General features: G+C 39.4%; 1 protein-coding gene across 2 annotated transcripts; it reads left to right on the forward strand.

The window, feature by feature from the left end:
- Positions 1-1,376: 1,376 nt before the first annotated feature.
- chst12 (carbohydrate sulfotransferase 12) lies at positions 1,377-13,211 on the forward strand. 2 transcript variants are annotated; one of them, XM_033041032.1, is made up of 2 exons: positions 1,377-1,956; positions 10,966-13,211. In XM_033041032.1, exon 2 carries the CDS (start codon positions 11,049-11,051, stop codon positions 12,330-12,332), a length of 1,284 nt encoding a protein of 427 aa, XP_032896923.1. In that variant the 5' UTR covers positions 1,377-1,956; positions 10,966-11,048; the 3' UTR covers positions 12,333-13,211. The 2 variants fall into 2 exon arrangements, with proteins under 2 accessions (XP_032896923.1, XP_032896922.1); XM_033041031.1 differs by lacking the exon at positions 1,377-1,956 and adding an exon at positions 10,421-10,561.
- The last annotated feature ends 1,948 nt before the right edge of the window (positions 13,212-15,159 follow it).

A 15,159-nucleotide genomic window follows, 5' to 3' on the forward strand; every position in this document is an offset into this window, starting at 1 on the left:
TCACCTTGCAGTCTCCTAGCATCCTCCTCACAGCTAACCCTGCCCCCCAGCTTAGTGTCATCCGCAAACTTGGAGATATTGCCTTCAATTCCCTCATCCAGATCATTAATATATATTGTAAATAGCTGGGGTCCCAGCACTGAGCCTTGCGGTACCCCACTAGTCACTGCCTGCCATTGTGAAAAGGACCCGTTTACTCCTACTCTTTGCTTCCTGTTTGCCAGCCAGTTCTCTATCCACATCAATACTGAACCCCCAATGCCATGTGCTTTAAGTTTGTATACTAATCTCTTATGTGGGACCTTGTCGAAAGCCTTCTGGAAGTCCAGATACACCACATCCACTGGTTCTCCCCTATCCACGCTACTAGTTACATCCTCGAAGAATTCTATGAGATTCGTCAGACATGATTTACCTTTTGTAAATCCATGCTGACTTTGTCCAATGATTTCACCACTTTCCAAATGTGCTGCTATCCCATCTTTAATAACTGACTCTAGCAGTTTCCCCACTACCGATGTTAGACTAACTGGTCTGTAATTCCTCGTTTTCTCTCTCCCTCCCTTCTTAAAAAGTGGGGTTACGTTTGCTACCCGCCAATCCTCAGGAACTACTCCAGAATCTAAAGAGTTTTGAAAGATTATTACTAATGCATCCACTATTTCTGGAGCTACTTCCTTAAGTACTCTGGGATGCAGCCTATCTGGCCCTGGGGATTTATCGGCCTTTAATCCATTCAATTTACCCAACACCACTTCCCGGCTAACCTGGATTTCACTCAATTCCTCCAACTCCTTTGACCCACGGTCCCCTGCTATTTCCGGCAGATTATTTATGTCTTCCTTAGTGAAGACGGAACCAAAGTAGTTATTCAATTGGTCCGCCATATCCTTGTTCCCCATGATCAACTCACCCGTTTCTGACTGCAAGGGACCTACATTTGTTTTAACTAATCTCTTTCTTTTCACATATCTATAAAAACTTTTGCAGTCAGTTTTTATGTACCCTGCCAGTTTTCTTTCATAATCTATTTTTCCTTTCCTAATTAAGCCCTTTGTCCTCCTCTGCTGGTCTCTGAATTTCTCCCAGTCCTCCGGTATGCTGCTTTTTCTGGCTAATTTGTACGCATCATCCTTCGCTTTGATACTATCCCTGATTTCCCTTGTTACAGGCAGCGCCCCTCCCTGCCGGCATCTTGGCATCACGTTCAGCACAGACATTGCGGGCCGAAGGGCCTGTGGCACTGCAGCACTGTTCTGTGTTGGTTCAAACTGACAGCTCGGTGCGCGGCCGCGCGCCTCCTGCACTGCACTGCACTGCACCGCGCACGCGCAGAGCGGCGGGGCGCCAGCAGGTGACGGCTCCCGCGGGGGCGCGCGGGCCGACGGTTGGTTGGGCTGCACTGCGCGCGCCCGTTGCCCGGTAACGGCGGCCGGGAGCAGCGCGGGAGGGCGGGCGGCCCGCGCACTGACATGGACGCGCGGCTCGGCCGCTCCTCTCCCACAACCTTCATCATCATCACCATCCCCGCCTGCAACAGTTTCCGCCGCCACGACGAGCGAGCGGCGGCAGCAGCAGCGGCACCATCATCACCACCTTCAGAGGAGAGAAGCGGCGGGTGCGACGCCAGGGGAGAGCCGAGCCGAGCCCCCTGAAGTGAGGAGAGGCGGCCGTGTGGCGGGGAGGGGGAAAGATTAAACCCCAGCCCCGGCCCGGGGGTCCCAGTGAAGGATCTACCTCCCTTCCACTACCCACCACCCGTGAGAGCGGCGGCAGCAGCACCTTCGTCGTCTCCTTCAGAGAAGAGCCAGGGAGAGGCGGCCGTGTGGCGGGGAGGGGGCAACCCAAGCCCCAACTCCAGCCCCAGCCCCGACCCGGGGATCCCATTACAGGATCTCCATCTCCACCACCCGAGAGAGCAACGACTACAACGCACCAAGCATCAGTGGCGAGGAGGTAAGGAACCCCCGCAGGACAGAGAAAAACCGTGACATCAAGGCGAAGGAAAATTACTGTCAGCCTCGGAGAAATAAAGAGGACATTGTGAAGGGGGGACTCCACGAGGATGGGGTTGGAGGGACGGGACGTTTTTTTGGGTTTTCTCACTGACCACTTTACTGTTCTCATAAAACAAAAGAAAAAAAGCTCTTTTTTGGGATAGTTGTTTAAAATAATTGGTCTTTTGGACTAAAGACTGCTCTTATTGACAGCAGTTTGACTTCCTGTAATGGTGTCTGAGGAATAGAAACGTGTGCACCAAGTATTCATTCTGGTGGAATTTGGCTCAAGGTTTAAAGGAATATGAACCATTTGAGTCTGAAATCTTTTGGAAACCAGGCCAAGGGGAGAAAATACCAATGGAAGAATATCTAGGAAACATCAATCGTAATATCAAATGATATATTATAGTCATGGGAAAAGGAATGGGCCACTCCAAGTCTGTTGGCAAATTGATTATTCAAATTTAGTAATTCCTTTACAAGTAGAGTAAGGAAGTGATAATATATATATTATAAAACGCTGCTTCAGTCGAAAAAAAAAGATTGCCCTATATTGGACAATGTCTTCGAAATGTTGTGGGAGATGTTTATGAAAATAAACATATTAAATATAAAGAAATATTAAATTAAATTTTTCATGCTGATTCGATAGAAGGCATGGTCAGCACATACCATTTTATCTTTTCAGTAATTAGGGAATTGGTTTGCAGGAAATTAATCTGAAATTCAGTAGAAGTGTTGTTGAAGTTCAGCAGAAGTGATTTAGCCATAGATGGTAAAGGATCGTGTGCTTTGAATTCATTTTAGCTGATCAGTAGTAGTTGTTATTCACATCTGTTTTCTTAATGACTTGACGGCAGTTTTATACTGGTAATATTGTATGAGAACATAAGATGGACACAAAGTGCTAGAGTAACTCAGCAGGTCATGCAGTATCTCGAGATAAAGGATGGGTAACGTTTCTGGTTGGGACCCTTCTTCAGACTAAAATATAATGATGTATGTGTAGGAAGGAACTGCAGTTGCTGGTTTAAGCCGAAGACAGACACAAAATGCTGGGGTAACTCAGCAGGACAGGCAGCATCTAAGGGTAGAAGGAATGGGTGATGTTTCAGGTCGAGACCCTTCTTCAGAGGTAATGATGTCAGTTTACTACAGGCAGTTACATGGAAACAGTTTTGAAGATGGGTCCTGACCCAAAACATCACCCATCCTTTTTCTCCAGAGATGCCGCCTGACCTGCTGAGTTACTCCAGCATGTTGTGTAAACTTTGTATAAACAAACATCTGTAGTTATTTGCTTGTAGATGATAATATAAGAGGGGGGGGGGGGGGGGAATTTACCTCACCTTTGTTCTGAATAGTTAATTCCTACTTTGGGTCTGAATAAGGGTCCTGACCCTGAACATAATCTATCCATATTCTCCAGGGATGCTGCCTGACCCACTGAGTTACTCTAGCATTTTGTGTCTTCCATTCTTTCAAGACTGACACTCGATTGTGCGTGTCCCATCCCGACAACTACACAATCAAACCCAGAGGAATTTTGGCATGCTTCCATAAGATGCGCTGACAATTTTTTATTCATCATTGTGGCAGTTAGTTATCCAGTTGGAATATGAAGTTTTCCTCGTTTAGGATGGCATTTGTAGGAAACCAGTTCTTGCAAGTGCAAGTTCACCTCCCCCCTCGACTCCATTCAAGGTCCCAAGCAGTCGTTCCAGGTGCGACAAAGGTTCACCTGTATCTCCTCCAACCTCATCTACTGCATCCGCTGCTCTAGATGTCAGCTGATTTACATCGGTGAGACCAAGCGTAGGTTGGGCGATCGTTTCGCCGAACACCTCCGCTCAGTCCGCAATAACCTACCTGACCTCCCGGTGGCTCAGCACTTCAACTCCCCCTCCCATTCCCAATCCGACCTCTCTGTCCTGGGTCTCCTCCATTGCCAGAGTGAGCAACAGCGGAAATTGGAGGAACAGCACCCCATATTCCGTCTGGGGACCTTGCGTCCTTATGGCATTAACATTGAATTCTCCCAATTTGGCTAGCCCTTGCTGTCTCCTCCCCTTCCTTAACCCTCTAGCTGTCTCCTCCCACCCTCCCATCCGCCCGCCCTCGGGCTCCTCCTCCTCCTCCCCTTTTCCTTCTTTCTTTCCCCCCCCCCCCCCCCCCCACCCCCCATCAGTCTGAAGAAGGGTTTCGGCCCGAAACGTCGCCTATTTCCTTCGCTCCATAGATGCTGCTGCACCCGCTGAGTTTCCCCAGCAATTTTGTGTACCTTCGATATTCCAGCATCTGCAGTTCCCTTTTGAACACTTCTTGCAAGTGCTTGATGGAGTGCGATTTTAAAATCATTTCTGTTATGCAATCTGATGTTTTAAATGGTTCTTTATTGTACCCAAAACACTGCATTTACTTTTAAGAAAATCAAATCTAGAACAGAATAATTGACTATGCGCTGATCTGAACAGCTGGATCATCTTCTTCATTTGAGACTATGTTCAGTCCACAAGTATGAAACAAACGGTAGTATTGAAAAGGAGGAGGGGGGGGGGGGACAAGAAATACTGGAATAGATAAATAGGAGCTTTTGGGGAAGGATCAGATTATATTACAGGTACATTTATGGTTTATAGTGAAAGTACTTAAATGGAAGATTCATACTAAACAAAGTTGATGAACCACAGATGCCATTAATCATATGAAAATATGACATATCAAGACAGAAACTTAATTAAGTAAAGGCTTGGAATGTTCCTGAATATAAGGTAATTTGAACATCTCTGGTCCAGTAGAGAAGATAGTATTGCTGGTCTTTTGGAAACTAGCCAGGCCAAGGGGAGAAAATATCAATGGACGAATATCTAGAAAACATCAATCGTAATATCAAATGGTATATTATAGCCATGGGAAAACGTATGGGTCACTTCAAGGTAAAAGTAGTCAGTTGGCAAATTAATAATTCAAATTTTGTAATTCCTTTACAAATAGAGTAAGGAAGAGATAATATATATTTTATAAAACACTGCTTTAGTCGCAAATAAAATATTGCCCTATATTGTACAATGTGTCTTAGAAATGCTGTGGGAGATGTTTATGAAAATAATTCCAAGGATCAGAGTTGGAGTTATATGTATGGAGTGGAGAAGTTGAGGTTGTTCTCCTAGGATCATAGGAAGTTATAAGGAGATCTGAAGAAGGTATTAAAATCCTTCTTAAAGGGTCTTAGCAGAGGAAATGGAAGGAAACTGTGCTCATTGTTTGAGGGGTGAAGAACCAAGTGTCACCAATGTTGGTGGTTATCAAGTGAACAAGTGACATGAGGAATAAAAATTACTTGTAATGCACTATATCAGTGGAAACAGGTTCAGTTGTGTGTAAAGGGAGCTGGACGAGGATTAGTAAATCACTTTTTCCGAGCTATAGGGACTGAATGGGATTAGATGGATTTTGCATGGAGCTGGTACCAACTTAAATAGCCAAATCACACCACCCTGGTGCATTTTGGAAGATGTAGCAATGCAACTGGAAGTAACTGTCATGGTTAATCCATGCAGTTTAAATTTTACACTTATGAGAGTTAAATTATTTTGGATTGCTAGTTTGGAGCCATTACTGTTGAATTTGATTATCTGCTCGAGTCAACTTTCAGACTGAGTTGAGTAAAAAGGGGAAAATACAAATTTTGGAAAGAAATCTGATACCAGAGAAAAAAATAAAATTGAAGTTTAAAGCTAAATGTGATGTATTGAACTCAAAACACAGATAGAAACATTTAAAACGTTTACCATTACAATGCCTATTACATAAGTAGCAAAGGCTCACAAAGTACTCATCTGGCTGATAAAGCACCACTTATAATATCTGTTGAAGAGTCTGCAGTTCTGGCATTGGCCTAATCCACTATCTCAAAGCCCACAACACTGGAGCAGAAGAGTCAAACTTGATCCCAAGAGAATAGCTAAGAAGACTAAACAATAAAATAAAAACTAAAGAACAAAATAACTTAAAAATAGAAAATGCTGAAAACACTGAAGCAGTTCAGGAAACTTGCCTCATTCAGATAAACAACAATGAAAATTTAACTGTACTTCTCTTCATGGTTGTTGCTTGGCTTGAATATTTACAGTATATTACTTTTATTTGTGATTTACTGTGTTTAAATTTGTTTTGCTTTTCAATTTATTATTTATGTCCATTTTTCTTGAGGTAAATACATGCTGAAGTGAGCATAAATGCCAAATCTGAATTCACCAAGAAATTGAAACATGGACTTTCTTAGTTTTAGAAAACATTTTACCCCACCCCTTATGAGGTTTATAGTAGCAAAAACATTTGAGTATTGACCGTAAGAAGCAATTCAGCTCTATCGAAGAGCTCTTCATGGCAGCCACACAAGCTGCAATATAGATAAGGGAAACCGTCAGAATAGAGCAGGAAGTCAAGATTAATCATAGATGGATGGTTTAAATAGCCATCGACTGTTCTATGGATCAGTCAGAGCAGGTTGAGATCTGTTCCTGTCTGCAAGGAGATTAAGGATGAGCTAGGCAAACAGTACCAGGCCCTGCTAAGCGTGGCCTTTGTTAAGTTTGAATTTGGCTAAATTAATGACTGTTTAATTGAATAGTAGAACAATGTCACTTTAGATGGCACCGTTTTTTATTATCATCAGTATTGGTGATATTTGTTGAATTGAGCACTAGAACTTTGTTGGTGGGATTTCCATCTTTATGCAAGTAATCTGCTGAGAACATTGATGTGTACAAACATAATTGGGGTGTAATAAAAGGAACTGAAGATGCCGGTTTATACCAAAGATGGACACAAAATGCTGGAGTAACTCGGTGGGTCAGGCAGCATCTCTGGAGAAAATGGATAGGTGATGTTTTAGGTTGGGGGAAAGGATGGGAATTGTCCATTTTTCTGTTGGAAATCTAATAAACTTCAGATTTTAGAAATCTGAAGTAAAAGCAGAAAATGCTCGAAAACCGAGCTGACGACAGGTCCCAGACCTGAAATATTATCTACATTTTCCACAGATACTCCCTGACCAGCTGAGTTTTCTCAGTATTTTCTATTTTTGTTTGCCAATGGATGAGCTTTTGTTAAGAAATGTGTGCAGGCATTGTATGTTTTGTAATTACTGCTTAAAAAATGTAAATTATTTTCTCTAACTCTCTTTCTGGGCCTTTAATACCAAAGATTACCCTGTATCAATTAACACTTCCTGTAATGTGCTGAAACAATTTCCTTCCTTAATGCATTTTTCTGAAGTCAGTTATGAATTTTCACCACTTCCCATGTTCTATAATTTTTTCACTGAATGTGCATGTCTGACATTAGCCCCATCTAAAATATATTTTGGTTAATCTCTACTTTCATGAATTGTCTTTTGTACAAAAATAATTTTACTGTAAACAGGATCATGTTCGACCAATCTAGGTCCATATCCCATACGTCTTATAAACAATATATTTTATATAACTTTGTCAATCTTTTCTTGCATAACCGCCTAGCTGTCCTAAATTCATTCCAATAATATTAATTTTACTCCTTTGAAAGTAATTCTATTATATGTGAGTCATTATGCATTTAGAACAGAAAGGAATTGCATTGTTATTTTTTCGCAAGCTTATTTTGAACATGACAATCTGAATAAATTACTTGGATGTGGATAGAAATAAACCAGGCCTCGCATTGGATACATTACCAGGATAAATTGACAAGAGGCAATGACCTCGGTGTTAACAGTGTCATTCAATGGAATTCACAAATCGTTCCCCAAAAATTTGAGATGTGGATTAAAATTCAATCTTAAGGAATTGACATTGGAAATAAATAAACAAAAATGTTGTCAATGTTTTCTTCTTTGCCATGTCTTCGCCAGCCTGAGGACATGTGACCAGATGCGCAGTTCATTTGCAAAGCATTTTCTCTGACACTGCATTGCACTTGTCCATAGCCAGCTCTTACACTGGCTCCTTAAAGTAATCCTTGTCCACTTCCATTTAGTGGCCATGTTCTAACCCATTACCCTCTTGAACTCCAACACCACTTTTCTCCCATGAACCTTGATTCTCGAATCCTAATCCTTTCTGTGTTATTCCCGCATTTCCTAATCCATGAGCATCCATCCTCAGTGTCTAACGTTGTCTTTAACTGTTAAGTAATAACAGTAGAGCATATTGCAGATAACATTGCTCAATATGGGAGAAAAATATCACATGGAAATGCATCTCCACATGGGATTTAGTTTTTTAGTTTAGAGAGAAAGCGTGGAAACAGGCCCTTTGGCCCACCGAGTCCGCACCGACCAGCGATCCCATCACATTAACACTATCCTACTACTCGGGACAAGTTATGCATACACCAAACCAATTAACCTACGTACCTGTATGTCCTTGGCGTGTGGGAGGAAACCGAAGATCTCTGAGAAAACTCACGGGGAGAACGTACAAAGTCCGTACAGACAGCACCCATAGTCAGGATTGAACCCGGGTCTCTGGCGCTGTAAGGCAGCAACTCTACCGCTATGCCACCGTGCCGACCAATTTGTTGAGAAAATTTGCATTATGGTAAATCGCAGATGGTTCTCTGAGAGCGCATCCTTCCATAACATGGATCACCTGTACAAGTTATCTTAAATCAGATTCTCTTTTTTGAATACTTTGCGCAGCATGCCTCTATTACTTTATCCAGCTGATACAGTGTTAATTCTAAATACGAGCATTTCATTTCAAAGCACTAGTGTTTCATACTTCTCATTAAATTGTTCGATGGTGTAGAAGGGTTAGATAAAATGGAATATTGGCTATGTGTCTTTTATGAATAGAGTGGCTGTACATAGTTTGCTCATTTTTTCAGTAATTACTGTGATTAAAAATCTAATTGCCATTAAGTCGAAACCTTGCCGCATTTGCCAAAATGTTGAATGAGGAACATTGAATGAGATTTTTAAACCTTTTCTGCATGTCAAACCATTATAACCTTTATAGAGAAACAGTTAAAATGTGCCTCAGATTTTATTAGAAGGGTATTTGCAATAAAAAAAATAATGTTTTGCCAAGGAGCAGCAAATACTGGCATTCGTGAGATGGAATTTTTTTTGGTGCATGAAAGATGACCACTGTTCATTACTTTTTCATGTATTTATACCGTTGGACTGAATAGTTCCTGGAATGGCACTTGTGGCTGGCAACTAATTAGTCATTTTGGTCTATTTTACTTTTCTGACCAAAATTATGAAACCTAAAAATATTTATCTGAAAAATTTACTATGATTTAATGTTTTTTTTGTTAAAAGACATTATATTCTGTTAAAATAGCTGGATTTTTTTCCAGTGTAATTTAATGACAATGATTTAGCAATATAAAACATGGTTCTTTTTTATAATGCAGTTTAACAATAGTTTTGAAAATGATTGAACTATGTATGAGAATCTTTGAGGGATCCAAAGCCTGCCAGCATTTTATAGGACAGGGTGTGTTTGGCTCCATTGTATCTAAGTTGGCCTTTTCCTAAAGATATCTAAAATGAGCCACACTACCCTTCTGCTGACCAAGTTCAGAGGCTTTCAGAGGTAAAAACTGGTTTTGCAGTAATATTTTCCCTATGTATTCTGTTTCTCGTCTTGACCAATCAAGCAAAGGAAATTAAAGTATAGAAGAGGGCTGGTGAAAATAAAGATGAAAGCAGATAACCAGTCAATAAATCAAAGGATGGAAAGTAAATTTAAATTGTACTAAAATGCAGAACTTTCAGCAGTTCATTCCATGGCTTATTAAATATCAGGAAAGCGCAAAAATAAAAATGCTAAAATTGCATTCAAATATATATTTGAAGATGTTTTGATTGGTCAGACATGGGGTTCACTTCATCTAGTCACGTCAGCCATGAATTGTTTGATCGTCCACTTCAGTAGATGGAAATGTGCAGAATGGTTAGTTCACATGTATCAACATAAGCAATTGTCCATGTTCATTTTGTTATAGAGGGAAGGTTAGTGGGAAGCTTGACAACTACCTTTCCTGATCAATTTTAATGTGATGGTTGATTAACAGAATTAAACAAATACTATATGCTAGTTGTTCATGATTACAGATTTCCCTTAACAAATAGCTTATCTCTGTTAAAATCAGCCCGGCCTTCCTCCTTCCCTTGTCCATCGAGCACATCATCATTGAATTTGCTTCCCTGTGTAATACATCCAATATCTACCATGGAAACTCCTCATCACATCTAATTTCCTTGCTTAATTAACATTCATCAATCATGTTTGCAATAAAGCAGGCACATATATTCCCTTGACTGTAAGAATTGAGTCCTCTGTCATAATCTGTCATTGCTACTTTATTAGAATTTTCATATCCCTTTTTCCTAACAACTTTGTAACCATTGCATGTCTTTCAGGAAAAAAAGCATCTGTGTCTCACCACATTGATGCAACAACAGGGCTTGCTGGAGTTCTTCAGAGGACAGTTAAGAGTCAACTGTAATGTGGAGCTGCAGGCGCATACTCTTAACTGTTTACAAAAAAAGGAGCTTTATCTCAAAGGTACATATGATAATCTTGTTTGAATTTTGGAAGAACATAACACTGTGGGCATTTTCACTGGCACCAGTCTTAAAATCTCTATTCTGGCTAGTTAAAATAAATTCAAGTTGTCGATGCCTCGGTGAAGTTTTTTTTGTCAATTATGCCAGGCAGATATAGATGTATGAATATACTTGTTCTTTCCATGTTCTTCCTTGCTTCTTTAACAGAATATGGTTGATCGCACTCCATTTTAATTTCTTAGGATTTTAGCTGTAAGGTAAAATTAAAAGACAACATTTGTTTATAATTAGTTTACAAAATATAAGATTTCCCTTGTTTAAGTAATGCAGTTGATATTCTTGCAATAAACGTACATGTTAAATTTCACTCTGATTCTGAATCTTTTCACTTTTTTGTTTCAGAATATGGTTATTTTAAGATTTTCATAGATGAACATCAATCAAAGGCCTGGTGACCAAGCCTGGGCGGATTGCATTTCCTCAAAATGAATAAATCTCGGATCTTCCAGTTCTGTGGCATTATGGCCTGTGTATTTATGATTCTGTTGATCATATTTTATTGGGATGATGTTGGAACAGCTCATTTCTATTTGCACACATCTTTCATAAGAATCCAGGCCACACATCCTACCATGACAAACCAAAACCAAGACCTGTCAAATTCCAAAAAGACAGCGGGGGAGAGAATAACCAATTCCGGGGCTACTATTATTCAGGATAATCTGGAATTAATGTATTTGGAAAACACAAAAGGATACAAAGGAGAAGAAAGTTCCCCCAAAATGGAACAAGCCTTCGATGGTATATTTCAGCCTAATTTTGATGAAAAGGTCTTTGAGCTGGAAATCAATTCTGCGAAAACCAGCAATGAATTAGAACAAATACAGAGTGAGAGGAGGCAGAATATTGAAGATGCTTGTAGCGACTCCAGTATCATGTTCTCAGGAAAAAATAGGAAATTTGAAGATATTCCATCTAAAGAACTGGACCATCTAATTGTGGACGATCGACATGGGATTATTTACTGTTATGTACCAAAAGTAGCCTGTACTAATTGGAAAAGAATCATGATTCTATTAAGTGAAAGTCTTTTAAAGCAAGGCATTCCGTATCGCGATCCATTGGAAATCCCCAGGGACCTTGTGCACAACTCCACCAGCCATTCCACCTTTAGTAAGTTCTGGAGACGCTATGGGAAATTCTCAAAACAGCTAATGAAGATCAGACTGAAAAAGTACACCAAGTTTCTCTTTGTGCGTGATCCATTTGTAAGACTGATTTCTGCATTCCGCAGCAAGTTTGCAGTTCAAAATAATGATTTTTACAATCGATTTGCAAGACAAATGCTACAACTGTATGCTAATTATACAGACCCACCACTAACTGTTGATGAAGCTTTCTCTGCGGGAATCAAGCCCACCTTCATTAACTTCATTCAATATTTGTTGGATCATCAGACTGAGAAAGAGCAGCCTTTCAATGAACACTGGAGGCAGGTATATAGGTTGTGTCACCCCTGTCAAATAAATTATGATTTTATTGGAAAATTAGAGGGTTTGGATGAGGATGCCAGTTACTTACTTAAATTGCTGAAGGTGGAGAAGCTTGTTCAGTTCCCTTCCAGCTCACGGAACCAGACAGTTGCTAGTTGGGAGCATGACTGGTTTGCAAAAATTCCAGTCGCTTGGAGGAAAAAACTGTATGAAATTTACAAGCCTGACTTCGTTGTCTTCGGTTATCCCAAACCAACAAATTTATTACTTGACTAATCTCAAAGAAGCACTAATTGCCTTAACGTTAAATGGGTTTTCAGTTAATGCATCGAGGAACTCCTTTCAGACTGCCTCTTGTCAAAAACAATTTGAAATTTCTCTGGATTGTTATGCTATCACGGCATATTGATTTGCATCACGAAGCAAAATTCCTCATCTTGCTCCATATAATCTCTAAACACAAGAAATATTTTTATAATGACAAGTTGTCCTCATTGATAAATAGAAACTTAACTTGATAACCTTGGGTTTCTATATCTGCTAGATCGAGGCGAAAAGACAAATGTTATTTAATATGGTCCTAAACGTAATACAGTAAGAGCCTTGCTGTTATTCTGGGCTGTTAGACGTTAATAACCCAGACATTGAAGTCTGAAGCAATCTTTCTCGTGTGCTTTGGATCTGGGTTATTAGAATTATTATCAGACCAATACTAGGAGAATAATGTAGGCTTTATCAATGTCTGATTCCTGTTGTGATATTGATTCTGGGGTTTTTTTTATTTCCCCCTACAAAAAGATTTTTAAAATCAAATATGGGGACCATGGATTTATTTACTTGTTTTCTGTTGTATCTTCTCCTGTCTTGATGATCTATATAATATTATTTGACCCCTCCAAAGGTTTTTTTTAAAGTCTAATACTGCATAAGCTCTGATATCTTTCATGCAGTTGATATAACTTCAAAATGATCTCATGGGAAAATTGAGGTAATTGTTTCTGTTAAAATATCCCTCGGAGCCTACAGTGCAATATTGAGTAAATTCTAAATGTAACCTTATAGGCAATTATTTTATTTCTACTAAATATAAGGGGTGCATACAATACTGTTTGTAGCCATTGTGCTTGGAAAAGTATTTTAAAAAAATCAAAGTTATGTGCCTTGAATTATCGCACTGTAGTAAATATATATTGCACATACTTAAGGTGGTGTCAAATTTCAGTAAGTTGAGCTACTGACCCTCGACAAAATATTGACTAATGGAAATTATTCATTTATGGGCCAAAGCAATAGATTGACAATTACAGAAGAATCTATTTAATTTTAGAGGATTTTACTACATTCAAGTAGTTCAAAACTCTTGAACAACTTACTTTAAAAGATGGTCAGAAAGGGAATATAAATTAGGTTATTCAGATTCAGATTCAGATTCAAACTTTATTGTCATTGTGCAGTGTACAATACAGAGACAACGAAATGATTATTTTCTTACTGCAGTTTTACTTTTCCTAATTTGGAATCTGTCTTGGGCAAGGATAATGTTAGCCTTCGTCAAAGTCCTGATGATTTGGAGCTCTGTTCCAATTCTTTTAAGTATATAATGACAACTTTGATTTTGGTGGAGAATGTCTGTCCTATGAAGTAGGCTGGGGAAAATATAAAAGGATGCAAAGGAAAATTTAGTACAGACAGTTCTGTCGTAAGGCGTTTCCACAATGTGAATTGGATATAATGTAATCGATGAATTAGGAAACAGTATTTGCTTCATGCAGGCCTACCATTAGTTACCATGCGATTTTAATCTAAACAAGAAAACCACTTAAAAACGAATTTGGAAATTGGCAAGCAGAAAAAGAAATGTTTCCGTATATCATCCATGCAGTAAGCAGACACTGATGTCTTTAAGCACAGAGTTTAGGTTTAGATTTATTATTGTCACGTGTTCCGAGATACAGTGAAAGGCTTTGTTTTGCATGCTATCCAAACAGATATACCATGCATAAATACAATCGTCAAACTCAAGTACAATAGGTCGAGCAAAGGGGGAGATACAGAGTGTGGAATATAGCTCTCGGCATTGTAGCACAACAGTTCCACAGACAAAGTCCAATCCCCCAATGGGATAGAGGTGCATCAGACAATACCCTAGCTTATTTGATAAAATAATAATACAACTATTTCATTATAGCAGAACTATCTGTATTTGAAAAAGGTCAAAATGAACAGACCTCTAAATAATGAAAGATGAAGAATGAGGATAGGACAATTGCAATGGAGAATAAGGAACTGAGTTAAACAGCCACTTTGCATCTTTCTTTATGGCTGAAGATACTGCACTCCCAGTAATACAAGGAGAGGAATTAAATATTATCTCAATTATTTAAGGAATAAGCTCTCTGGGCCTTGTATACATCCTTGGATATTAAAATAAATGAATGCAATGGTTGTAGTCTTCCAAAAATCTGGAGAAGTCCCAGAAAATTGGAAAACTACCAATGTGACATTCTTATTCAACCAGGATGATGGACAATAGGTGGTTACAGATCAATTAGCCTAATATTAATTGTAGGAAATATGCTACAAATCATTACGGAAGTAGTTTTAGTTTAATTTAGAAATACAGCGTAGACAAGTCCTTCGGCCCACCAAGTCTGCGCTGACCAATGATCACTACACCATCCTACACCATAGGGTTAATTTACAGGAGCCAATTAACCTACAAACTTTCATGTTTTTGGAATATGGGAGGAATCCAGAGCAAACCTATGAGGTCACAGGGAGAATGTACAAACACGTACCGTCAACACCCGTAGTTGGGATTGAACCCAGGCACAATTCTACCATGGTGCCATCAAGCACATAGTACTAGCAAAATATTTGGACAGTTATCAATCTAATCAAGCATATTTAGCCTAGCTTCTTCGTAAGTGGAAAATCATTTGATCATTTGAAGTTATTGGAATTCATTGAGGAAATATCAACCCAAGTCAATAGAGGGGAACAAGTAGATGTAATTTATTTAAATGTGCAAAAAGCTTTTGACATGTTGTGACAGAATCTTACCTTGCAGAGTAAGAGCTGATGGGGCAATTTATTAGCATGG

The sequence above is a fragment of the Amblyraja radiata genome, chromosome 22 (genome assembly GCF_010909765.2).
Source record: "Amblyraja radiata isolate CabotCenter1 chromosome 22, sAmbRad1.1.pri, whole genome shotgun sequence".
NCBI lineage: Eukaryota > Metazoa > Chordata > Chondrichthyes > Rajiformes > Rajidae > Amblyraja > Amblyraja radiata.